Source organism: Astyanax mexicanus, chromosome 5, assembly GCF_023375975.1.
Source record: "Astyanax mexicanus isolate ESR-SI-001 chromosome 5, AstMex3_surface, whole genome shotgun sequence".
Taxonomy (NCBI): Eukaryota; Metazoa; Chordata; class Actinopteri; order Characiformes; family Acestrorhamphidae; genus Astyanax; species Astyanax mexicanus.
Genome location: NC_064412.1, coordinates 32,191,655 through 32,219,112, shown reverse-complemented (window position 1 = coordinate 32,219,112; position 27,458 = coordinate 32,191,655). Strand labels below are relative to the sequence as shown.

Below are 27,458 nucleotides of genomic sequence, written 5' to 3'. Positions count from 1 at the left end.
TTCGAATTACTCTATGACACGTGAAAAAAAACAAACATCTATGATATTTCATGTCTAAAATAATACTCCTAACATTCAATATATGTTCTCTGAAGTAAGCACTAAAAAGAACAGACAGTGCAGAAAAGAACAGGGCATAATATTACACTGTTACACAATCTTAAAGAGGATCTGTAGAAGTAAAGCCAAAACACCTGGCAGATGACTAAAAAAATACTTCAGTTTCAGCTGAACCCATAATAACTGCATTAATAAAGCAAATAAATGAAGAGAAACAGGAGGAAGGAGACGGAAGGTGGAAGAGATGGATGAAGAGAAGGAGGGACAAAAGAGAGAGGGGGGAGGAGAGGACGACATAGAGCAGGACAGTGAAGGTTAATTACAGACATGTGAAAGAGAGAACTTGGAAGAAGAACGAGTAGAGGAGCTGCATAAAAATGCAAAGGTTTAAATGAATTCAAAAATAAATTTGAATGTTAATATTCTGTTTTGTGCATAATAATATGTTCATTTCGAGTAAAGTTAAAGTGTTTGTATAATATTTAATTCTGCCAAGCTGCGAACACAAAAGGCACATTATACAGATATTAACCCTGCTATTGTTAAGGCTTAGCGTGATCCTGCTGCACTCCCTCAGCGGAGAGCACTCAGGCGTTGTTTAAGGCCCAAACCACAGCTCTTTCTCTGTAATCACAGCCCAGACTGCTATAGGAGGCTAATGTGGGGCTGTGGGGGAACAGTTAGAGGACATTGCAGGGACGTCATTAGGACGCGGTCTCGGCTGACCATCAAAGCCATTCTGTGCTGTGTCCTCTCAGTGTTTTTCACTGAGAGGAAAGAGGTATTTTTACAGCAGAACCAGAACACATTAAGTAGACAAAGATGGATCTACCACAATACAGAGGCAGCCGCCTCTCCGGAATAAACAAGACCTCTGACATGCTTTTGTGTTCTATTCTGGTACAGACCAAGCTGACCCACAATTGCTTTGCTGCAGATTTTAATGGTGATCATTTGTACATACATCAAAATAATACACTTATTTACACAATACAAGCATTATTTATATTTCTGTATACAAAAAAAGTGCACCTTACCTGGTAAACATGTAAATTAGCACCTGCAACTTTTTAAATACAGCACCAATTTTAGATCCCATGCACCTAAAAATCATAGGCTAGTGTAAAAAGTACCTACATAAACAAAAGTCCAGAAATTTAAAAGGTTTGTTGGCTAAAGTATGGATTTTCCCTGGATTTGAAAACTGGAAGGCTCAGGGAAGCAGCCTAAGGTGCCTGCCTATTATGAATATCTCATTTAATCACTGTAGTTCATAGCAAACTTTAAAAAGAAAATAAGTGAAGACAAATTTGGAAAAAGAAAATATGAGTTCAGTTCTGAAGTTCTTGTTTAAATGAGATTAAAACAGATATTTAAAGAGGCCAAAGCCTCTGTTCCAACCTCCTGGAGTAGTTTTTTTTTTTTAACACCAGTATCACCACCTCATTGTTTCTACAATTATTATCCCATTATTCATTATTATTATTCTTGGCATGAGTGGATCAGACAGCAGTGCTGTCCACACACTGTCATCCCCTGTGTGGACCTGACCATCTAAGAACAAGGTAAACAGAGGATTATAAAGTTACAGAGCAACAGATACTGGACTACAGTGTGTAAATACAGTATTTAACTCAGTTGAGCTAAAAATTGATGATGTGTGTTGAAATAAGGATGTGGTAAACTAAAGATATATATTTAAATCTTATCCAATAGCAACCTCAAAAAAAGAGTTAATTGTGTTAGTAAACAAAATGTCTAACAAACTGTTCCCTAGACTGCAAAGTTCGTTTTGGCAAAGTGCTCAGTTTCAGCTTGTTATTCTTTGTACATGTATTCTACAGACTTTTGTAGGTTCCCATCCAAAACGCTTTTTCTCACTCCTGTCCTGTGCCCATGATTCAGGAGAAAAACAGCAGAAGACTGACATTTCCATTTTCGTTGTAGCTGATGCGTTAAAAGAATCGAAAGTTTTGCCATCATTAAACTGTCCGCTGTACTTTGGAAGGCCACTGTAAATGCCAGGATTATAGTGCAGTAGATGCTAGGCTATTGCATGATGCATGGTGTAAACCAGCATGGTGTAAAGGGAAGCGCAGATGTTTCTGATGCAACTGTTTAGCAGAGTTTAACAGTGTTTCTATACTCAATCTGTTGGGTACAGACATGCACATTTATAATCGGATTACTGCAGTTTTCAATCTGATTATTTGAAAAGTCATCAAAACAGCATGCTAGGAATTCTTAGATTGAATTAAGGTCTAGAAATAAGATTAAGAAATCTGATGAAGAGAGCTGGATTTTTGCTCAGTAATCACGGTAATAACAGTTGCTGCATTAAAAAGTGTGCATAAAAGATATAAAAGAAAAAGTAAGTGCTTAAAATCATATCTGCAGCTATATGAAATGTGGTGTGTTGGCGGTGATTCCTGGAAAAAAAAAGTAATCTACAGGTTATTTTCACTTTCTTCACGGAACTGAACAAATGTTTGTGTGTTGCTAGTTGTTTAGTTACATTGTGTTCATCTCTCAATCAGGGTATTCTCAGATTTTTCAGTCTACGAATACTTGGGTAATTCTTTACAATTAGGGTCACAAATAACAGTACTTAAAACAGTAATAAAAATAGTTTTAAAATGATCAAGTAATGTCTCTAACTAAATATAATTGGACATTATTAAAGATATGATTAAACATTAGTAAATATTAATGCTCAATAATGTTGTTAACCTTGTTAATTAATTATGAATTGAGACATTAGTTAAAATTTTTGTATTGATTAATAATGTCTTTCTATCATAAGTACTGTTAATTAATGTACACTTATTTTAAAGTGTTACCAATAGTTACAAACTGACTGTGGTAATAAAAATAAGCAGGCAGTGTTTAACACAGCACCTGTGAGATGGAGACAATAAACTTTCGGAGCACTGATGAAACTGAAAAACTAAAATAATCTTTATCTTCTAACTGATATTTGTTCATATTGCAGCTCAGTTCTGCTGCAAAAAGTTTAGGTTTTACATGATGATCATCTTGAGGAGTTTATTGGCTGGTTGCAAAGCAAAAAAATCTGATTGTTGCCTGAATTATTATCTGAATCATTACCTAAGTTACAATAAATGCATTGATTGAATTACTGACAAAAACTCTGATGTTCTGCACTAATCAGATTATAAAGTTTATGTAAACGCACTCACTGTGGGTTTTCTTGGAAATCAAGGTTAAATGAAACCAACATTAACACACACATCAAATGCTGATCCAAAATCTGCTGAAACATTAAACGTCAACCAATGCCAGCAGGACCACATTTAGTGTGTGGGTTCGGGGGCTAATTTAACAAGATCCAAATGGAAGGAGTTCTCCTGAATCATTCAGACGCTGTCTCTCAGTGACCTGCCCATAGCCCCTCATTTAACTGTTTATACAGTAATAACATCAGTGTTGAATTAACTCTGGTCAGTAGGCCCTGAGTGGTTTCTGTGTCCAGGGTTAGCCACTGAAGATGGTAAAAGCGGTTCTTTTAGAAAATGCAAGACTTCTTTTACCTCTACAGGTCTTGGCAGTGGATTAAAAAACGTCTTGAAGGTCTTAAATCAGAAGGTGTGTAGGTAGTTTGTTACATATTAAGAACTCTTCACCCTTTCCTCTCTCACTTACTTGCTCTCCCTCTCTCTCTCTCTCTCTCTCTCTCTTGCTTTATCTTTCCTTCTATCTCCTTCTGGTACTGATTATAGTAAGCTGGTGTGGTTTCCTGTTTCTCGTCTTTATAAAAAAACAGCAGCTCTAGGCCAGCTGGGTTTCTATCCACAGACAGATGGGTGGCCTCCTTTGCCTTCAGTTCTAATTTCATCTCGAATGCCAATCAATATCGATTTCTCTCTTTAAATTAATCCTAATTTAAGAAAAACAGTTCTGAAAAATCATCAGATTAACCGGGTACACTTAATCTTTAAGTGGTTCTTATTAAATAAAATAAACATTTGTCAGTAACTTATCACCAAAATATCACTGATTTAGCAGAATCTGAACATTCAATAAATCATCAACAGACTCTTACTACAGACTAACTAAACTAAACTGAATTTAGTTTTTTTTTTTTTTTTCACTTTATTTGGAATGTTTACAGTATCTGTAGAAGTTAACATGAGAAATTACTAATCGTGAAACAGCTCTAATATACACCATCCTAACCCCCTCAATTACTGTTACAGACCTGCTGATACAGGGTAGTGATTTGGACTGAGGATAAGATTAGAGTTAAGGTTAGGATGTGGGCTGGGGTTAGGTTTGGGTTAGGATTTGGACTGAGGATAAGGATGGGGTTAGGATTTGGACCGAGGTTGAGGTTGATGTTAGGATTTGGATTGAGTTTAAAGTTGATTTTAGGTTTAGGACTGAGGTTAACCCTAGCATTAGTATTTGGACTGAGGATAAAACTACGGTTAGAATTTGGACTGAGGTTAAGGTTAGGCACAGGTTTGGACTGAGGTTAACCTTAGCATGAGAATAAAACTAGAGTTAGGATTTGGACAGATGTTGAGGTTGATGTTAGGTTTTGGATTGAGGTTATAGTTGAGTTTAGGTTTAGGACTGAGGTTGAGGTTAATATTAGGATTTGGATTGAGGTTAAAGTTAGGTTTAGGTTTAGGACTGAGGTTGACCTTAGCTGTAGAATTTGGACTGAGGTTAAGATTAGGAATATAATTTGGATTGAGTTTAAGGTTAGGGTTAGGATTTGGACTGAGGTTAAAGTTGGAATTTGGACTGAGGTTAAGATTAGGATTAGAACTTGGACTGAGGTGAAAATTGGGGTTAGGATTTGGACTGAGGTTAAGGTTGGGATTTGGACTGAAGATAAGATTAGGGTTAGAATTTATATTGGGGTTAAAATTAAGGTTAGAATTTGGACTGAAGTTAAGAGTAGGGTTAGGTTTTGGGTAAAAGTCACATATTATGTATTTCATGTACATCTACCTAATGTAAGTAATGCCTCCACAGCACATATTTATGATATTTACCTCAGTGTATTTAGGTGATTCATTACTGCTACTTTACGGATATGGTGATGTGTTACTGATACTCTGTTAAGAGTAATAAACATTTACCAATTACCACTCCTAATTAAGTGTTACCAATTTACTTTTACATTAAATATAAGTTTGCTTCTTTAACATACAACATAATTAAACCTTGTATTCTTATGTATATGACACACTAACTATGTCAACAACAATTCACTTTCTTATGCAGTTTTGACAGAAACATGCAGCATGATTGGCTGCATTTAAGGGTACAATCGTGCAAGTTAGCTTTTTGTCCAATCTATCACTTTAAGCGCTACCTAGGTTTATTTGTAGCTACAGATGTTCAGTTAGGTGTAATAACGGATCAAAATGTGCAGTGCTAAATTTGTAAATTAATTTAGTTTGGTGGTTTGGGGGTGATCATTATCAAAGGGTGATCTACAGGTTATTACATTTTTCTTTGACTTTTTTCTAGCATGAATTGTGGATGTTTACTCAATGTTCTCAACAAAAAAAGAAACAGACAGTACAACTGTTTCACAGTGTGTTGCAAGTTTAAGACTTCAATAACGGTCAGGGGTGGATTTCCCAAAAGCTTTTTAGCACAAAAATGATAATTCAAGCAAAATCAAGCTGAACTCTCTCTTGTTCTGTGTTAAGCTGTTCACAATACTAAGATGTTTCTTGGAAACTGAGCCCTCAGCAATTTTATTAGCAATCCATTCTGGAATTCAGAAACACTTGCATATACTTGCCTCTGTAGTTTTAGTGAGTTTCCCATTAAAGCTGTACTAAATCACAGTTAGTTTTGAATTGCAAAACTGGATACTAGACTAAGATTTATAATATAATAATAAGGACAGTATGCTTAATTAAATGCATCGCTTTTTAGTACCTTTTAGTACCTGTGCTGTCAGTAAATCTTACCATGACCTCCTTGTTTTATGTAATTAATCATAATTTTGTGGACATTTGTGTTAAAATAAATCTTGCATTAAACAGACTGTTTGTAAAAGCTTTCGTAACACTGGCCATAATTCACAGGATCCAGGCGTCAGGATGAGGTCGGCTTGTGGTTCCATCACTCCTGTCATTCCTAAATTGCTGTTAATGGCAGTGTGGGGCCCTGTCCAGCTGGCATCACCAAACACCTCACAACACTCAGGCTTTTACTCGGATTGGACTGCTTCCAGACATGGCAAATAAGGTGGTCCAGGCCAAATGATGATGTAAGTCTGGACTGTTTTCCACTAACCCCTTCTCAGGGTACAAGGAGTTTTGGAAAAACAGACCCCACCTGACCCACTGAGGATACAGAGGATCAGTCTGAAGTAACTATTGTGTAATACAGGAGACAGTACAGGAGATATATGTATGAGTATGAGCGATGTGGATTTGTGTCCCAAACATTGTTCTCCATATCCAAGTCTTATGAAATTTTTCTGTACATTTCCTAAGTTCCAGACGTTGATAAGTTAGCGAGGCCGCTCTGCAGCCAATCAAATATATGCTATAACGCAGATTAAAAAAAAAATATTATAGCCTTGTAAGGCATTTTCCCAAAATGACTACTGCATAACACGAAAATGGAAAGGGTCAAGGCTCCAATATTTGACAAGTCAACCCTGTTCAGCACCAATATAATCATAGCTAAATTGTAGCTAAATCTACCAAATGAAAGACAAATTCATTGTTTGCATCTTCTCCAGAGAACACCATCCGCACCAATCTTCCCTGAGAGAACCTGAAAGAAACCTTAATCCACGTCAGATATTTGGGAACTCTATTATTCAAGGCTGTTCCTAAGAAGCAGGAGCCACCAGATAGCCGTTGAAGGTGATGTAGATGTCCACGTCGTCGCTGTAGATGGCGTTCTCTCGTTCGCGCTTGTAGAGACGCACCCATACCTCGTCATTAAGCTCCAGGTTCAGCAAGACGCTCTGGCTCTGCATGATGGAGCGGTCGCTGGGCTGGGCGTAGAGGATCACCTTCTCCTTCTCATTGTGCATCAGGTGCAGGTACGTCTCCTTAAAGTTCCAGGTGTGGATGTTGACGTTGAAGTAGTAGATGCCCGGCACGTAGCAGTAGAACTTGCCCTTGAACATGTTGAAGTGTTCGGCGAGGTTGACGAAGACGGTGTCAAAGACCATCGCCTGATAGTAATCCACACTGTGCAGGGACTTCCGGCGGCCCACTGAGAAGGCGGAGTGCTGAGTCTTACAGGGATCTCCAGGGGCTCCCGCCTGGCCTTTGCTGCCTTTAGCACCCGTGGCCCCTCTGAAGCCTTGAGGACCATCTGCACCTGTTTTACCAGGTGTGCCCCTTTCTCCTCGATCCCCTTTATCTCCTGCAAAGAATGAAGAGATGAATAAGTGAACTAATAAAAGACAGGACAAGACAAGCATACGTCAGACTTGTGCTGGACACATATGGAATTTGGCCTCCACCTTTAACCCCTTGTGCAGTGAACACCCACATACACACTAGTGAGCACACTTTACATACACACACAGTGATAATGGCATCAAACCAACAACCTTAACTTCGATAGCTAAGCCACCACTGCCCAAAAATGACTCAATGAATAGATGAAGGGATAAATTAATTAGAGGAGAAGTGAATTAATTATGGATGAATGGACATAGATAAATGTATGGATGAAGTGTCATGAGTAAAATATTTATTTTAATTATTTAAGAAATAGATGTCAGCAGATGTATGGAATAACAGATGGATAAACAGTCGATGAATGAATAAAAAATAGAATGGACAAATTAATAGGTAAATGTGAGAGTGAACAGATGTAAGGATCAAACATTCATTCATGTTTGATGATGAATGAATGAATGAATGAATGAACAAATATGGGGATTAAGAGATGGATAAAGTTGAGTAAATTAATAAAATAATTAATTAATGAAAGTTAACAAATGTAGGGACTAAGAGATGGATGAAGTTTAATAAGTAAAGGAATTAATTAATTAATTAATTAATTAATTAATGCATGTGAGAGTCAACAGATGTAAGTATTGATGGATAATAAACAGTTGATGATGGAATCAATTAATGAATGGATAAAAAAAACAGGTCAATAAGAGAATGAACAGATGGTTGGATTGATGGATGGATGACATTTAATAAATGAATTAATTAAAGAATAAATTAATGAATGAGAATGAACAAATGTAGGGATTAAGATGGATGACAGTTGATGAATGAATACATGAATGAAGGAATGTGAGTGAACAGATGAAGGGATTGATGGATAGATAAACAAATGAATGGAGGACTAAACATTTCCCTCTCAAATGTGAGAGGGAAAATTTAATAAATGAATGAATTAATGAATGAAAGAGTAAACAGATGTAATACTTGATGGATGGATAAATAATTGATTAATGAATGAACGAATAAGAATGAACAGATGTAAGGCTTGATGGGTGGATAAAGAGTTGATGAATAAATGAATTAATGAAGAAGAGAGTGAACAGGTGTATGGATTGATGGATGGATAAAGAGTTGATTAATAAATGAATTAATGAATGTAAGAGTGAACAGATGTATGGATTGATGGATGGAAAAAGAATGAATAAATGAATGAATTAATAGATGTAAGAGTAAACAGATGTATTTATATTAAGAGAAATAACGTGAAAGCATGAGAGTCAGGGGGTGAGGGGAAAACCTTGAACACCACCTGGTTCAGGTTATGTAATCTGAACACAGCACAGTCTGGATTCGTAACTATAATTATATGAGTGAACAGTGCTAAACCATGCCTAACACAGTGTAACCAACGGCAACACATCAACATTATGGTCTGTCTTTTCTCCATTGTAATTTCTCTGTCCTCATTGCCCTAATTTAGACTGGGCCCAATCATAAAAGGTCAGGATAAACGTGTGTGTATCTGGGTATTAAAGAAAAGAACGTACTAGCCTCTTTTACAAGCCCCATTTTAAAGGTTCAGGTTGATCTGTACTGTATCTAAACAGACTCTGTTATTGTTACAGCACTTGGCTGTTCCAGTTAACCCCAGGGTGACTTTAGCTAAGCCTCCAGTAAGCTCTGACTGTCTCTGGAGCAGGTCTGAAAGCAGCCTAGCACGCTGCTCCTGTAATCTGTGAACGCGAGCAAACAGAACACACATGCTGCCGCTTGTAGTTTACTGCCACATAGGCAACTTTCTTGCCAGATCTGTATGCCTCTAGAGCTGCTATTGCATTTCAGGGTGAATTCCACTGAACTGCTTCATGTTCTCTAACTTTGAAATAAGGAGAGGATGAATTGTGTGCTGTTCGTGCAGAGGGCTTAGGTTACGGTCACTGATGTGCAGCTTTTTCCACTGCGGCCGAGGCTGTTCGCATTCCTTAACTGTTATCCACAGTGTGGATGTCTTGGGCACTGGGGGAGTCTCTGAGGCATTTTGAGTTTGTATCAGAAAGCCTTGTATTCCAAAGGTGCTGACCAAATCTTAGGGCAGATAACAAGGAAAAACATATATTACAATCAGATGTAGAATATAACGCATATTTTGGCATGGAGTTTTAGAGGTTCCTAATGGTGTCCTGCTACAATCCATTACTGCAATGTAAAAAAAAATTGCATTGGCAAAAAGTGGACACATTAGCTGCGGTCCAATCTGAAGGGAGCTGCCTAGGTAGTCATTGCCTTCAAAGGCAGCTCCCTCGTTCGGCAGCATTTTCACCCATAAGGGATCTTATAAGGCAGCGCGTTCGGGACACGCTCTGGAGTCAGCATACGTCATCACGTCTAGCGCGCTGTGCCCGTGAGCTTGTTTATAAATAACTAAAGTTAATGATCACTTACCTCGGGATAAATCTCAATGCAGCGGCAGCTATTTCTCTTTTACTCATCCAAATATTACAGATATTTAAATATTCATGATTTACTTTAATTATACACTTTTCCTCACTTCATTCTCAGAGTATGGTCAGTTTTATGTATGCATTTATTTTATTTTTGATTAGATGCTTTGTAGAAATGCATGAGTAATGAAACCATAATATAATAAATATTTTGTATGAGCCAGAGCTAAATTATCAAACTAAGCTACGTTTCACACAATAGTACATTCATACACAGTCAGCTAATTTTTATTATATCTTTATCTTTTAGTTGCATAAAACACATGATTCATAAACTTTATTTTTTTTTTATTTACCCATACCCACTAGTTGAGATGTGATACTACAATAAGCATAGTGACAATAAACACACAGCAAGCAAAAATAATAATGTTAAGAGAGAAAACTTTATTACATTCAAAGAAAAAATATATATATTCATAAAGGGAGCTAACGCTGCCTCCAGCCGGTCTGACCAGAGTTCACCTTCCCCGGCCCACGTTCATCCCTGTGGAAAAAATAAATCTGAATTAGTAACAGCGGTTTATGGAGAACACGCTCATAATTACACTATTTACACAGTAAATCACTCAGTTACAGGTAACTCTAGTTATTCCCTCTAACAATTAAACTATTTACACATTAAATCACTGAATTACAGGTTATTCTACAGTGTTACACTATTTACACAGTAAATCACTTAGTTATACGTAACAGTGACTTAAAACAGTTAAAACTTTTTACACTGGACGGCCAGGGTGTCTTTGTTTCCTAGCGGGGGTTTCCTCAGCGCTGCAGCCGCGTTTGGTACTCTGTAAGTCGGCTAGATGCGTGTTAGCTTACCCGGTAAATTAGCGCGATAAGCTAACGGTAGCTTCCGCCGGTCAGGTCTTACATTAAATGAAGTACAGGCGAAAACAACGATGGAAAACAACTTAAAACAGTCTAAAATATGCTAGTTTGATAAACCCACGCAGCGGTGAGTGGAAATACAGGAGGGAATTACTCACATTTGTACAGAAACTCCGTGACAGGCCGGCTCCGTCCGCCATGTTTTTAAATCTGAGCGCTGGAACTCTGAGCTGGTGAAATGCATCATGGGATTGCCTTCGCCGTGAAGGATACATCTCACGCTGCCTTCAGAATTGGGGTAAAATAAGGCAGCTGCCCAGGTAGGCAGCACATGCCACCTTCCGAATGGGACAGTCCTTTTCTCGGGAGCGCGCCTATGCTGCCTGAAAATGCTGCCTAGTTGGGCAGCTCCCTTCAGATTGGACCGCAGCTAATATATGCCTATATTAAGCCAAAACATATATGCTTATACAGTGGGGTTAAATTAATCTTAAAATAATCTGAAATGCAAGAATCAGAATTCACTGACTAGTGAATTTTTAAGTTTATTTTGAGTTCGAATTACTTAAAATAAGGTGAAAATTCTATGTAAGGCTGATTAAGATTATTATTTCTAAAATACGCAAAATAATCTTGCACTAAAACATTGCTTAAAAATAAGATATATTGCCTTGAAATTAGATCACTTTACTTTCTAAGATATGTTTTTTTGCAGTGTAGTCCTTTTCCACCAATGTGGAATAGCCTCCATTCCAGTTTGTGCACCTAAATTTGAACCATTCTGCATTTCCACAAACAATAATAGGTTCTGAAACACAAAAAGTCCATTACCAGCTTGAACCAAAGAAAATTAGGCTCTTCAGTGTGGTTCTTCAGAACTGAGGACTGTTGTGCAACTGTTGATGACGTATTCTGTGGCAGTTCCATGAAACTGGTGCAAACAAATCACTGAAAGGCACCAAGGTTCTTATAAGCCTGAACAGAACCTTCTTTTAGAACCTAGAGTTCTTTTGCTCAAAATAAATAGCTATCTAAGCACTTCGAAAACTTCGAAAATGGTAGCAGTATGTGGATGAGCATTGTCCTGTTGAAATAGTGCACCAGAATGTGCAAAAAAGGTAGGGTTACTGGTTGCAACAAACCACTCCACACACAGATCCAAAGTTGACAACATATTAAATCTCATTCAAAAGGCTATCATCATAAAAGCAAGAAGAGAAATGACTGCTATAACTCTATAAAGTGTGCAAGAAACCCCTTGAGAGTGAGGAATGGGAAGAAAGTCAGAGCATGTTTAGGTTCATTTCTGGGTTACGCCTGGTGGAAGATCTCCTCCATTCTTCTTAGATCAAAGAATGCAAGAATAACAATAAATTACACATGGCTCTGTCCCCTTAGACATTTAATTAAACACATACACAGCGCTCAAGACTGTCACTATCCATGTGTTTTTGGAAAAAAAAAAAAATAAATAACTAAATCATCTGGATCTATTTAGAGAGAGACCAGAGTGTTTCTGCTTCTAGATAAGATCGGACACACACACGAACACACTGAACATTTCAGTAAGGAATTACAAATCAGGCATACTTAGCAGCTACATGAGTTACATGAGTTAGGATGACCTATGCAGTCCCATTTTGACTTTATTACTAGACTGAAATGACTCAAATCAGATTGTTCTGAGTCACTTTCATATGAGGTCCCATGCAACATGAATTTGAATGATCAGATTGGATTTCATGCATCTTTTTGCCTGTATACATGTGCTTTGTGCTGTTGTCATCAAAATGTTGACTCCCCATCGTGATAGAACATGATAGGCTAATATTAATGTTAATATTAAGTTTACATTCAGATGAACAAACTATAAAACATCATGTACAGGAAACCTGATTCTCTATGGTAGATTGAATTTGGCACAACAGGTGATAAACTGTACATTTATCAATCTGAGCTTATAAATAAGACTTGTAATGTAAATGTAGCCTTAAAATTCTGATATCTATTCTCAGATTATTGTTTAATTTCAGCATGGAATAATGACAACATTTACAGTAAATATAAGGAACAAAAACTTGCATGCAAATAAATGATGTCTAATGAGATTGTTTAAACCGTGCGATAACATTATACCAGTGTTTTAGAGAATTCATGGAAACCTAAATCTAGAAGAAAACGTTTCCTGCACTCTCATCAAATAACAGACAAACCAAGTTTCCCTGAAGCTGCGGGAGTCTCCCTCATTTCGGTAGGGGCTCCCTGATGCCCGCGAGTCACATATAATCTCCCGGAATTCAGAACGAGTGCCCCAAACTGCACACAGGCGACAGACGTCCCTGAAATCAACTTTTGCAACTTGGGATGTCTGAAATAACCAAGTTCTTTTTGAAAATGTTTTATAAACTAATGAAGTTAAAATGGAAATTTCTGTCTGCAATGAAAGAGAAACGATATGTTAAGAGGAAAAAGTGCAGAATTTAAGGACAAGAACACTTCTCTAAATGTAAAGAACAGGGGTTGGTCCGCCATGCTTTAGGTTTGTGTTGCAGCCAGTGCCACAGGAAACATTTACTGACATAGAGGAGAATATTTTCAATTAAATACCAGCAAAGATCTGGACCTCAAAAAAGCAGACCTCAAATAAGCAGTGTAACAAGACCACCCAAGAATCTTACAGACATTAAAGCCTTTTTTAAGGAAGAATGGGGATCCCACAATCCCACAAACAAACAGAAAGACACTCCAAGCGGTTATGCTTCATAATTAGTAATAATTTATTTTTTTAACTTTTTAAAAATATTTTATATGTGTTCTTAAGTTGATAGAAACTTATCTTCAAGTAAAATACTTTTATTCTATTACAAACACTAATTCCAAACTTTTTCATGCCACTATAAACAGAATGCATTCTAACATATTGTGTTGTCACATGGTTTACCTTTGAGAATGGTCATGTTAATGAAGGTGCGAACCTCCGGCGCCTGATAGGCCACAGGGCGGGAGGATGAGCTGAGGGGTGGCTCCAGGTGATCACAGCACCTGCGGCAGTATTTGGGAGGCGGCCTGGAGGGGGAGGGGACAGACGCCACCAGGGGGAGGAGCAACAGCACAGGCAGAAAGAATCCAGACATGACCACACCTGGAGAGAGAAGGATAGAGAGATAAAGCCACAGTTCACGGGAGGAGAGGTGGAAGAAAATGAAAGGGGAGATGAAACGAGGGAGAGGGAAGAGAGAGGGATGTTTGAGTAAGTCTTTGTGGAGGTAGTGAGGGAAAGTAATGAACTCTTTGTTGATAATGGCTGCTCTCAGTGCTGCTGGAGCCTCAGGCTAATTGTAGCAGATGCTTGGCTAATATGTATTCATTAGGAACGGCCCATTGCAAATAAATCAGGCTCCATCCAATAACATCATGAACTGCAACTCCTCCGGACCTCTGCGAGACAGCACGGGCAAATTACAGCACTGAAGGAGGCAAAGCATTCAATACTGAATCTGCTGCTGGCTTGATATCCACTTACTACCTCTGACAACTAATGAAGAGACACTGTAGGGGGATTAACCTTTTATCTCCTAAAGAGTAGCTTAACAAGAGAAGAAAAACAATGTTTAATATGGGTTAATGTCATTTATCTCTATCTAATTAGCCTTTAATATTAATTGACACTGACATCTGGTTGGATTTAGCTTGTGACTTTGTAAAAGCAAAATTCTATTTCAGAACAACTTCTAATGCCTACTTAAAGTCCGTATTATTTTGTTTCTAAACTGAAAGCAGAAGCATTTCTGAGTGGAAAAGGGATAAAATATTGTGTTTAATGGTACCAGTGTGCTGGAACGACCATCCCTGCTAAGCCTAATATATTAATTCTTAAAACTCGGGTGTCAGGTCGCGTTTCATGGGAGTTCTTTTGGCCACGTCATGCATCTTTACGGCCTTTACATCACAAGTACAGCTTCTAAAAGAGGATCCGGCTGAGTTTTACTAAACGATAGAGGCTGGTGGAGCAATGGAGACTTCAGAAGGGGAAACTCAGACCTCAGTAGCTCATTCACCCTGAGTAAAAACAAAGACACGGTGAAGTGAAGTTTTTGCTAACTCTCTCTCTCTCTGACTAAACATAACCTGGAATCGGATTCATCTGCCCTGAAAGGAGATCTTTTCTAACATTGATCCTCACAAGTAATGTGTTGTTAGTTTTAAGTCAAGTTAATGTCCACACAACTTGAATTCTAACACTGTTAGATGTCAATATGTTGTTAGTTTTAATCTGTGATTTTAAATAACTTAAATTACGTAAAATAAAATTTAGTTGTGAGGTTTGATGACCAAATCCCAACATCTGCTAAATTTCCTAACTTTAACATCCAAACAACATGAATTCTAACATTGTTATATTCTAAAATGTTGTTAGTTTAAAGTTAAAATTGTACTGCCTACAACGTAATACTTATTTATTTGTGAGATTTGATGATAAAGCGTATTGTCTGATAAATGTCATAACATTAACATCCACACAATGTCAAATTCTAACATCATTAGACACTAGTACAGTGTGTTGTCTATTACTGTTGCCTTTAACTATGTTAAGCTGTTAAGCTATAGTAATAAGTAACCAAAATGAAACTTTTTTTTAAACATTTATTTGCCGATAACATGTTGACACAAAATAATAGTATTTAGTTGTAAACACAACATCTGCAAAATGTCATAATGTTAACATCCACTCTACATGACATTCTTACACTATTAGATCCATGTAGTTTTAAGTGATGGTGGTACATAAACAAAATACAACATCTTCTAAACATCTCATGTCAATGTTATGTTGACACAGTATAACAAAATATAACTGTGTGGGGTATAGTGATCAAAATCCAACATCTGATACATTTCATAATTTTAACATTCACACAACAGGAAATTCAAACATTGCTAGATTTTGATAGTATTAACATCTTCCATAAAAACAAAATACTTACTTGCATAGCACACCATAAGGTTAGTATCTAAATAACAATAAAACTCTAACATCGAAATTCTAACATTGTTAAGTTGTTAATATTGTTTGTTTTTAAGTCGCGTTAATAAGTAACTACTATTTAACATCTTCTAAACATCTCATGTTGATGTCTTTTTAAAATTGAAACTACATTTACTTGTAAAGTACACTCTAAGGTTATTGTCCAAATAATGTTTAATTCTAACATTGTTGTTTATGCTCTAAGACGTAGTGGTAAATAACTGATATTTAACATTGGTCCAGCAACATTAAAACGCTACTAATAACTCTAACCATAAATCCAATATGCATTCAACACTCTAGATAAAAAGGTTCTACAAGGGGTTCTTTGAGGGATGCCTCTTATATTGGTATTATATTGCCCACATTACCTTGTTTGAGTGTGGAGGACCTGGAAAATGGTAAAAAACCTTCACATCACCCTTCAATTTGACAGACATCTCATTTGCAAAAATAGTTCTTTATAAATCAAAAAACAGATACTGCAGTAGCACATTTACACATTTAAACGTGAATACTTACATTAAATCCTGTTAAATGCTGTAAAATCCAAAATCACAACCAATACTACAGACAGTTCAAGAGCAGAATGTAACCCTGGTTGCTATACACAAAGAGTTAATGTAAAACTCAAGACTACCTTAAATAAAATGGTCTGCCCTCTGTCCAGTCCGGCCAAATAAATACTCAACCTCCTCCAGGTGCATGCTGGAGACCAGTGTCAGCACATGCTGAGTGTACTAGTATTTGTGTAGTAACTGCATTTAACTTGGCAGAAACCTGCCGTAAATCATGCATCTACTCCCTGGAGACTGAATCTCAAAGTGGCCCCTGAGGGCAGCTGGTCAGCGCTGGTGATTTGAGAAAGGCCAGAGTGAGAGGAAAACTTTGAGGATAATTTCTTCTGACAAGAGCAGAAATAGGGGTCAAATTTTGGCAAGTACAATAAACAAGGTTGAGAGTGAGAGAGGTAGAAACAGAGAAGGAGAGGTAGAGAAACGCAGGAGAAAGTGAGGGCTTGGCACTAAGAGCGGTGTTGTTTTTGGCAGTGGTGCAGCGTGGTGCTTATTCATTGAGCTTCACTCTTTTAAACACACATACACACACACACGAACACACACATACACACACACACACTTCATACCTGTTGCTGATTTTACCAAATTGAAAACCTCTGGAATATAATCAAGAGGGGGATGGATGATCACAAGCCATCAAACCAAGCTGAACTGCTTGAATTTTTGCACCAGGAGTGGCATAAAATTATCCAAAAGCAGTGTGTAAGACTGGTGGAGGAGAACATACCAGAATGCATGAAAACTGCAAATAAAAAACAGCATATTCCACCAAATATAAATTTCTGAACTCTTAAAATTTTATAAATGTATTGGATATTGTTCATGTTTCTGGTTGGTTGGTTGTTTAAGAACTAGTATGCTAGATTATCCAGCATGCTAACTGTCAAATAGAGCTAGCCATGAATGTAAGCAGTTGATTTGTACATTAAAAATAATAATGATGTGTGCTTTCAAAACTAGATAGATTTAAAAAAGCTACTGTATATATCTGCTTTAACTCTATGACCATAACCACCAAATAGCACTGAAGATCCAGAGGCTTGAATGACCCAGCAGTCTTTACACTGTCAGCACCATCATTGGTAGTAGGCCTGTTCTGGCATCTCTTAAAATGAATTCCAATACATCGACACCTTGATCTTGCTTGCCATGCTGGTCGCATCAGGATTAAAGGATTAAACCCGTTAGAGTGCAGAGAGATGGAGCACTGCTTGCCCCCTAGATCCAAATAAACACTGTTATGGATGCATATAATTATAAGATGAACCTATGGTTCTAAGAGCCAGTTTAACCCTGTAAGTATTCATTTATGTCCAGCTGTTTTCAGTGGAACCTGTCCTCAAGGTAGCCGGGCTTTAACCATGGACTCATGTCACTCTTATAACAGAGCTCTGTGAGAAGGGTACAATTCCTCTTAATACAGGGATTGCCAGTATTCAGCTCTGCAACAACCTAAATGTTGTGAATCAACCAAGACAAAGACCAGTAATAGAAGTCTATAGCCACCAGGTTAGAGCCTTAGGGGCTGAGAATTTTCTACATAGTATTGCATGCAGTTAAAGCCTTTAACTCGACAAATATATCTTAGCAGGACAACATCTAAGATAAGGGTCATACAGCGTCTTTTGGTTACTGGCCAAAGCATCAAAGCACGATAAGCAAACCCTGCAGTCTGGATTAGTTACAACAGAGTACAGAACTGAAGTGAGAGACTTCCAGGGACTTTCCGAAATCTCACTTTTTTTATTTATATGCTGATGCAAGCAGTGTTTGGGGCAAGAGTGCATCATCATACCATTCAAAGTAGCATAGAGTGGCTAACAAGGGCTCTAAATCAGATTATTGTGTTGTATATTATCATTATATCAGTGGTATGAAAGGGTTTTATAATTACAATAATATGGTTATAACAATTATTTCTGGGGCAATATACCGTATTTTTCGGACTATAAGGCGCACTTAAAAACTTTTAATTTTCACAAAAATTGACAGTGCGTCTTATAATACGGTGCGCCTTTTGTATGGATTTTACTCGTCAGGTTGTAAGGAGCAGTAAACACACACTCCGTGCAGCGTTATAGAGAGTTTCAGTGCTATACAGAGTCCAGAGCCGTGCAGCTCCGAGGCTGAGCAGCAATAGCATTAGCTAGATGCTAACCGCTAAGCTAGCTAGCTTATTCACTGAGATCAGTATTATCTAAATTTTACTCGTCAGGTTGTAAGGAGCAGTAAACACACACTCCGTGCAGCGTTATACAGAGTTTCAGTGCTATACAGAGTCCAGAGCCGTGCAGCTCCGAGGCTGAGCAGCAATAGCATTAGCTAGATGCTAACCGCTAAGCTAGCTAGCTTATTCACTGAGATCAGTATTATCTAAATTTTACTCGTCAGGTTGTAAGGAGCAGTAAACACACACTCTGTGCAGCGTTATAGAGAGTTTCAGTGCTATACAGAGTCCAGAGCCGTGCAGCTCCGAGGCTGGAGCAGCAAATAGCATTAGCTAGCTTATTCACTGTTCAGAGATCAGTATTATCTAAATTTTACCCGTCAGGTGTAAGGAGCAGTAAACACACACTCCGTGCAGAGCAGCAATAGCATTAGCTAGATGCTAACCGCTTAGCTAGCTAGCTTTTTCACTGTTCAGAGATCAGTATTTTCTAAATTTAGCACTTTTAATACTGCTGGAGCAGTATTATTAGAGTTAGATGCTAATCGCTAAGCGTTCACCGTTCAGAGGTGAGTTATCGGCCTGTAAGTCTGTGCTGCTTTGCCTGGCTAGCATTAGCTAGATGCTAAGCGCTAACTCTCTCAGAGGTGAGTTTTATCAGCCTGTAATCTGCTTGTTTACAGTGTTAAAACAAGCTACGGGGGACGAATCGCTAGCTAATATCTCACTGTCTTACCAGAACACGCAGGATTACTCAGTGTAACGCTGTCGTTTAAGTTTGGGTTAACTTTACTAGTTTAGGTGACTAGCTAGCGTGCTAGCGGATAGCTATGCTAACGCTGGTGCAGCAAGCCTTAGTGGACATCTGGAAATCTAAGCTTACTGTAAATAAACTGAAGCACGTTACTCACCCAAATAAACAGTTTTCAGGAGAGGAATCTGTGTAGATTAATATCCAGCACTCGTTTGACTTTGAAAGAGCTAGATTTGTATACTGAGACGCTCCACCGGCAAGCGACCACCCCCGGTGGGGGAAGGGAAACATGGCGCCACCCCTGTTCACTTTGATATAGGCACCCTTTCTAGTGTCACTTAACGCGCCTTATAATGCGATGTGCCCTATGTATGGAAAAATAGCAGAAAATAGGCGTTCTTTGATAGTGCGTCTTATAATACGGTGCGCCTTATAGTCCGAAAAATACGGTATTGCATAAACCAACAAGGTCATTGTGACAAGCCTATCTGCTTATCTGTGCATATGTTTATATGTATATAAACCCTTTCCCAGTCCCTTCTGTCTTTATGTGTTGCACAATAATAGACCAGCTTCATTACTTAACAGCCTTTTGCAGATGTATTTGGAAAAAGCCCAGCCTCCACTGTCAGTCCTCCAGAGATTTGATTACTGAGGCATATGGGCCTGTCTCCACCTAAGTTACTGTATTCTGAGTTGGGAAATCCTTTGTATTTAACAGAGTTTCAGGAATGTTAAACAGAGTCTTTGGAAGCTTTCCTGTCCCCATTTCTCACAAGTGGCAGTTTTCTGGGTTGGTTTAGATTAATAAACATACTGTCAGGCTCTTTTCCTTCTTTCCTAGCCAGCTGCTCCACTTACAGTAGTAATCAGTAACAGTGCAATGGCTCAATTCTAAAATTACACATTAAGTTTATTTACAGCATTTGTCACCTTGCCTGCTTCATATTCATCTTCCATTTTCACCCACTCTATCCATCCTGCATTCATACTTCTTTTCCTTCCTTCATTTCTCAGTATTTCAGTGTCTAATAAGTTATTATAACTTATATCCATCAAAGAAAATGTCCAACACACAGAGTAACAGCCCACAAATCATTTAAATGGGCTGAAGCTGAATTTTCAGAGCTTTTTGAACATGTCTGATGGCCGACAGTACTAAAGTACTGTTAGCTTGGAGCTAATTAACATTAACAAGCAGGCTGACTACCACAGCCAATCCATAAAAGGTGAAACGCAAAAATAATTATAAATTGATAATGTACTAAATTGTCTTTATGTATTCACTACAGTACAGTAGAATACTGTAGAGTAGAGTACAAACTGGAATTTTACTATAATAATATGTATAAAAGCCATCAAAGAAAGCAACAAACATTGAGTAAATGTTGAATTATAGCTGCATTATATCTATTAATATTAATAATGGAAAAAAAGCCTTTGTTTAACACTGGCTGGTTAATAAGGCTGGGCAATATGACTTTAAAACATACATATGCTTGAGATATGCTTGATAGCCCTCTTGATATTCTTTTTTATAGAAATGTTCAAATACAGTTCAATACATTATGAGGAAAACCTCAGGTTTTAGAGGATCAAATAGTCAAATCATGTCAGGCTTTTAGGTGCTACCTAAAATAATGTATTTCCAAAGTGCTACACATTTGTTTTTCAGCAAAAACTCAGTTATATTCCTCTTAGCTTAATAATTAGCATGTGGCTCTCAAGTAGAGTAAACAGTAGAATCACAGAGAGATAACTGGGTGTTCAGTCTTTTTATCTTATTGGGTTAATAAATAGTATACACATGCTTTGACCATTCTAGGGGCATGGCAACAGTAGCAATGGCCCCAGCTATAAACTGATTGCCCCCTGAATTGCCCCTGTCCTGACACTCAGCTGTCCTTTGCCTGAGAGTGATGATCAGATTATAGATGAATGCACGTATCTACCCAAACACTAGTGGTGCTAAAGAGCACAATATGAATGTGCAGCATGATTGCAGCTTATGTACGAGAGATATTTTAATGTATAAATATATTATGTAATATAATATGTTTAAACACATGCTGTGTCTCTTTAGGAGTATTTTGTCTATATACAGTAAAATGTAAGTAAGTTTATTTTTATGGAGTTCATTTTGAGCCAAAAGTTTTACACAAAATTATTAAAAAATAGTAGAGATTGCAGAAGCAAATTTATCCAACAAAATGCACAAAACTAAATCAAATACAGGCAAAATCCACATGCAAATTTTTAAATAACTACAAATGCTAATGAATGAGTACAATGAGTTATATTAAAAATATATATTTGATATTTTCTGTTTTGAATTTGCAACATACACTTTTCCTTTTGATTCTTCAAATTGTAATTGCAGATTTTCTTTTTTGTGTAAAACCTTAACTCAAAATTACACAAAATTAACTCTATAGATGTTACTGTGTTTTTAAATTTAGCTACATTCAAGTGTTTGAATATGTTACAACTGGTAAAATAATACTTAGCTCCTCTATGAATATTGTGGCCCCTTGATGGAACCTTACTGAGGAAATCCTAGATACCCTACAATACTTAAACATCTTCATCTTTTTAAGCCTAAAACTTGCAGGAGCCAGTGTCTCAAGACCTGAACAAATTCACAAAACATGCTGACAGTCACCTCAGCAAACCAAAAGCTGTCCTTCTACAGCACTTCTCTCCACAGAAGAGTTTTGGCACTTTAAATAATGTAGTTCTCACATAAACAGGACAGGCAGTTACTGCTTTAGCAGACTGACCCAAACCTCAAAGTATCCACAGGAGATTACTGAGTGTTTCCTGAGTGAGCCTGCAGAGGGCGATTAATTGAAGTGTAAAGGCTGTAAAACTGAACCTTCCCAGACCCAGATGTTTTAATTCAAGGGAGAGGAGGGAAACACAGGGAAAGAGCCACGTCCTCACAGGAAGCAGCAACAATACCTCTTTTACTAATAACTGGAGTAGATACAGTACAGACACTGAAGTGTCAGCAAGACAGAGCATAGCATTAGCAGCATAGCACCCCCCCCCCCCTTCTCAAACTAACACAGAGAGAGAGAGAGAGAGAGAGAGAGAGAGAGAAAGAGTCATAAATTCACAGTTTGGTCTGGCCAATCTCATTCACTTGCACAACCATAAAAATGAGCAGTGACTAGTGATAATTGACAGGTATTCATTGATAAGGTTTGACGAAATGTTCAGGAAGGATCACTCACCAGCGTGTCCTCATGCACCCGGTCCAACTGCTGACTCTGTGAGTCTATCAGCTGCACAGACTCTCTCTCTCTTTCTGTCTCTCTTATTCTCTCTGTTACTCTCTTTCTTTCCTTTTCCTCTATCCACCCTCTCTCTCTCAATTTCTCTTGGAGTTCCTCTCTCTCTCCCTCTGTCCTTTTTTTGGAGGAGTTTCTCTCTCTCTCTCTTTCTCTCCTTTTCTTCTATCCACTCTCTCTCTCTCTCTCATTTTTTTTGGAGGAGTTCCTCTCTCTCTCTCTTTCTCTCTCTCTCATTTGTTCTTGGAGGACTTCCCTCATGAACACTGAACCTTTTTTTTTCTTCTCCATTCTCTCCAGCTCTGCAATTCACCCCCCCCCCCCTCCTCCCTGTCTTCTTTTCCTGGTTCTCCCCCTCAAGCCCCCTCATTCCCTGAGGGCATCTTAACTTTAAGTGCAGTTTTGCAGCACACTGCATAAGACTGGTCCTGAGCAGATGTTTCCTCCAGAAGACCTGGTAGAGCCTTGTGTTGTAATCTATAGTAATCTGCTCTGATGCTCATTTTTACAATGTTACTTTTCTTTCAGTCCATATCCTCTCAGAGTTTGTCTGAACATGTTTTGACCAGTGTTATTCCATTAAATTATGCCATGGCATTATTCCAAAAAACTGTTTGAATACATCTTTTTAAGAAGATGTTCAGAATATGCTGCCTTTTTATCACTGCCCCTTCATTTTGTTGGTAGGAGGAAAAACAAAAAAAAATGTATAGACTAATAAATATACTAACAAAAGGCTATTACAACAACAAAAAACAGTTAAATGCTCAGAGGATCTTTTCCTTGATAAAAGGTCCTTTTTTCAATGTTAGTGGAGTTTGTATTGTTGCATATTGCAAAACACATTGCATGTGCACAGTTTCCACATAGCAATGAATTTTTCCGGATATATCCCAGTGGAATGAATGGGGTGGAAAAGCAGCCTGGCAGCCTTTAAATGTTAAAATGATTAAAATACACTTTTAACACTCAACCAGTAACATAGGGTGCTACAGCCATCACTTGGCAACAGCTAAGCAACCACCTAGGACACCAATGCAACCACATAGAGAAACAAAACAAACTGCCAAACAAAAACTTCATAGCAACCATCTGTGAAACTATAGCAATAACCTAGCAACACCACAGCATCCACCTGAGATAGATACCAAAGTAACTATCAACACCATGTAGCAAGAGTCTGAAAGCAGAGTACACTTTAGCTAAGCAACAACAATGCATTTTCCTACGAAATATAATGCTACAAATTGTTCTAAATAGCATTAAAAATGTGTCCATTATTGTTCTCAGTTAAAGAACTACAGAGTGCTCCTAAGTGTGCTGGCCGAACTGTTATGCATGATGGATGTATATTCCAGTAAGAGATGTATTTGCAAAGACATTATAAATTCAGCCTAAAGACAGTTATTGTACAATAAAATCCATTTTTTTGTTGTAAGTGTGCTTGATTATGGAGTTATCTGTAGATGTTACAGAAATTATTTATTATTATTATTATTATTATTATTATTATTATTATTATTATTATTATCCGTCTGGATGAATTATTATTCTTCCAGACGGATATTATTATTATTATTATTATCTCCGTCTGGATGAATTTAACATAGCACTGTTATTTAAAGCATGTAAGCAATTCACAGTGAGAGCTAGCAAGAATTAAAATATAGCCTCCACACAGTGGGCTTAGTTTAACACTTCCCCGGAGAGCAAGTGTAATAAACAATGCAAGTCCCAAAATAAGTTCTAAACATGATCAAGCTTTGTGTATCTCTTGATCCTAGTCCTAGTACAAACTAGCTATGGATATATTGAAGTAAACAACAAAGCACTGTTGCATAAGGATAAGGAAGTCTCCTAAATACCTTAAATGTAAATGTAGCTTGTTAGAAGCCTTTTGCAAGGATGTGCAAAAATCCACCTAAAACTCTCTTAGCCCAAAATTCCATTGCCACTGTATGTGAATATCTACTACACGGAGTGTAACTAACGAGTTGTTGGGAACTGTGTGTACATCTCCAGTCAAACAAAATTCATCGCAAGGAAACATATGGAAGCACTATATACTCCTAAGCCTCATTATTATTACCGACAGTACAAGATTTTCTAAACATGAGTCTAAATGAGTTTATTCTATTTGCCCTGTTCACTGTTCAGCAGCAAGCAGCAGGCAGACTGGACAGTGCGTTCTGCTTTCAGTCAAAATCATTCAAAGCAGAAGAGAGTGTATCGTAGGTTCACCACTAATTGGCAGGGCAACATATGGATCTGGCTGTTAACAGGCTTTCATTATATTTAATGAGGCGCCTGTTTCGTCAAATATGTGCATTGTAAACAAAACATGGTGTAATGAGCAAACAGATTTCAATAGTAAGCTCTGCTGGAGGGGCAGTATGGTGACGGAACTCCTGCCAAAATTAAGCGGAAATAAATTTTATTTTTCTGTTTAACAGTATTTCAATGGAAAACAATCTGTTTAGACCAGTTTTGTTGGTTTTCTTGCCATGGGACGAACAGAAGAGAATAGACTTAAAAGAATCTCTATAATCAACAATAATGTATGCTTTGTGCTACAGTTGAATTAAAGGAGAACTCTGGTATGAAATGGACTTGGGGTATAGTAAAACATGATATATGAATATATGAACTTTTGTAAAATAGTCCACCTCCATTCACCCCACAGATTTCCGAAAAACATCAATTTTAGTCGATGCTCCCAACAGTCTTACAATGCTAGCAATAGGGACATGCCATCCATGCCAAGAAATCACTATTTTTACACCAAATAGCTTCACACTTCACTGGTAAAATTATGAGGACCCCGACATAGAAAAAGAGGCACTGATAACTTTGAAAGAGTTTTTTCAAGGAAATAACTGTAGAATCCGTTTCCGTATCCTACTTACTACTTTCATTTGTGCTCATCAGTAGATTTATCATGACTTAATTTTAAGAACTATCTGAATGTACTGTGTGTATAAACAGTCTTTTTTTAATAAACTACCTGTCCACTTTAAAAGTTCTCAGTACCTCATTCTGCCATGCTGTCACTTTAATCATAGCATAATCCAGAAACAAAACCACATGGGCAGTCATAAGCTAAAAACATCAGCTTTCCAGAGCCAGACTTGGAATAAAAAAAAAATAAATTACTCTGTTTTTGGAGATCCTCATCAAACATACATAGCTCAGAGCTAGAAAACTGTGTCTGGGTCAGGAAAAGTCCCTCACAATTGGCTGTCACATATGTTTTTCATTGTGTAGCATGTGAAGGGTTTCATACCAAGCTTGTGTGATTTTTTTCTTCTTCAATTTAAGAGATTTCCAAAAAGGTTTGCGAACAACAGAGAGATGTTAGCCACTCTGTTGACCTCAAATCCCCTTACAAATGCACTCTGTGCCGTGTGTTCATCAGTTATGCTGAGCTGATGAGTTAGCGCTGTTGAAGATTGGCTTTGTTCCTCTCACAGCTGCTAAATCTGAAGCATAGATAGCTAAAAACAGATGTTTGGGACTGTGAAGTGTGGAAAGAATATGGGAGAAGTGTAAAATGACAATCAACATCAAACTCAACTCATCCAAGAGCATTTATGCTACCAGTAAAAGTTTGGAATGACAGTTGTGGAGATATTTTGTAAAAAAAAATAATATTTAGCTCTTATTCTGCATAACGTTCATTGACACTGCTTACAATGGACCACATTATGCATCTTTAGTATTTAAAAGTCTGGACCAGAATCTGAATTAAGATTTATGTGTTTATTACATTGTATGAATTTGTGCGATTAGTTTTGGTTTTGCTCTGCAGTTAGGAAAGCAGCTAACAGCTAGATAGGCTGGATGATCTGGCGATGGTCTTCTCCCGAAGTCTCTCCCTATATTTCACAGTTCTCAACTGTTTAACTCTGACATCTCAACTCTTCAGTTTTTGCTGTGAAGTCAACCAGTGGGACAAGTTTGATCAAGGTTGGGCATTAACTCATCCTTAGCTGGTTAACAGATGGTTAACAGGCTTAACAATCTAGCTTAACATTACAGGATATGTTTCCACCTGGATGAGCCGCTTTACAACCACCTTGACCATCCAAGACCAGCTTAGACCATCTGAAACCAGCTCCCAGCTAAAGGTAGTCTTGTACTGAAATTCCCAGCATCCAGAGATGGGTTGGTGCCAGTCATGGGTTCTGCTGATTGACCAGTTTGGTCATGCTGGTTGTATAGCTGGGTCAGGTTAGTCATGCTGATAGACCAGCCAAACCATCAAACTCCAACAAAAACTAATCATATGCTGATCAAGAGCTAAGCTGGTAATAAAACGCTTGATTCTGACCTTTAGAACAGCTGATCATATCTCAGGCCTGTGTGGGTGAGAGTTTTTGCTGAAGTCAGCGTTTGAATGAATGGTTTCTGGAATGTTGTGCAGCACATCTGGGACCCTGAAGAAGAGCAGTGGAAAGAGTGATGGACTGAACTGTCTTGATTCACACGTGTAGATCAGATTCAGATGAATAAAATACATTTCAGCAACACAGCTGGTGTTGACAGTAGGTGAACGGAAAGATGAATCTGTGTTAATGTAACTCAGTCAGTCTGATTCATCACTCATTCTTCAGCTTAGTGTGGAGAATTTTCCTGTATAACCATTTTTACGATAGGAGGCATTCCTTATAAATATTTAGATACTGTACAGGTGCCAAGCTGTAAACATACAGTACTCAACAGTGGACAAACACAAAGCCTTTCACATGACCTCTCTCTGTACCTCTCTTGCACTTTAAATATTCAGTACAGTTCTGATGATGCACTCATATCAACATATGTTACTCCTAC

At 37.8% G+C, this 27,458-nt stretch overlaps 1 protein-coding gene and 1 long non-coding RNA gene across 2 annotated transcripts; both read right to left on the bottom strand.

Annotated features, from left to right (window-relative positions):
* Positions 1 to 4,057: 4,057 nt before the first annotated feature.
* Positions 4,058 to 22,783, bottom strand: c1qtnf6b (C1q and TNF related 6b). The gene is made up of 3 exons (XM_007231207.4): positions 22,572 to 22,783; positions 13,752 to 13,952; positions 4,058 to 7,437 (listed from the first exon to the last, which is right to left on the bottom strand). The coding sequence occupies exons 2-3, from the start codon at positions 13,942 to 13,944 to the stop codon at positions 6,893 to 6,895; spliced, it is 738 nt and encodes a 245-aa protein (XP_007231269.3). The 5' UTR covers positions 13,945 to 13,952; positions 22,572 to 22,783; the 3' UTR covers positions 4,058 to 6,892.
* On the bottom strand, positions 10,347 to 11,246 carry LOC125802249 (uncharacterized). Its single transcript, XR_007439276.1, has 2 exons — positions 10,969 to 11,246; positions 10,347 to 10,466 (listed from the first exon to the last, which is right to left on the bottom strand). It is a non-coding gene; the product is annotated as an uncharacterized LOC125802249 (long non-coding RNA).
* Positions 22,784 to 27,458: the final 4,675 nt, after the last annotated feature.

What these genes read in the sequence shown, in the direction of transcription:
- c1qtnf6b (XM_007231207.4), bottom strand. Translation starts at nt 13,944, where the DNA reads ATGTCTGGATTCTTTCTGCCTGTGCTGTTGCTCCTCCCCCTGGTGGCG. An exon ending in TAACATGACCATTCTCAAAG is followed by an intron (nt 7,438 to 13,751) that starts GTAAACCATGTG and finishes CATTCTTTGCAG; the next exon opens with GAGATAAAGGGGATCGAGGA.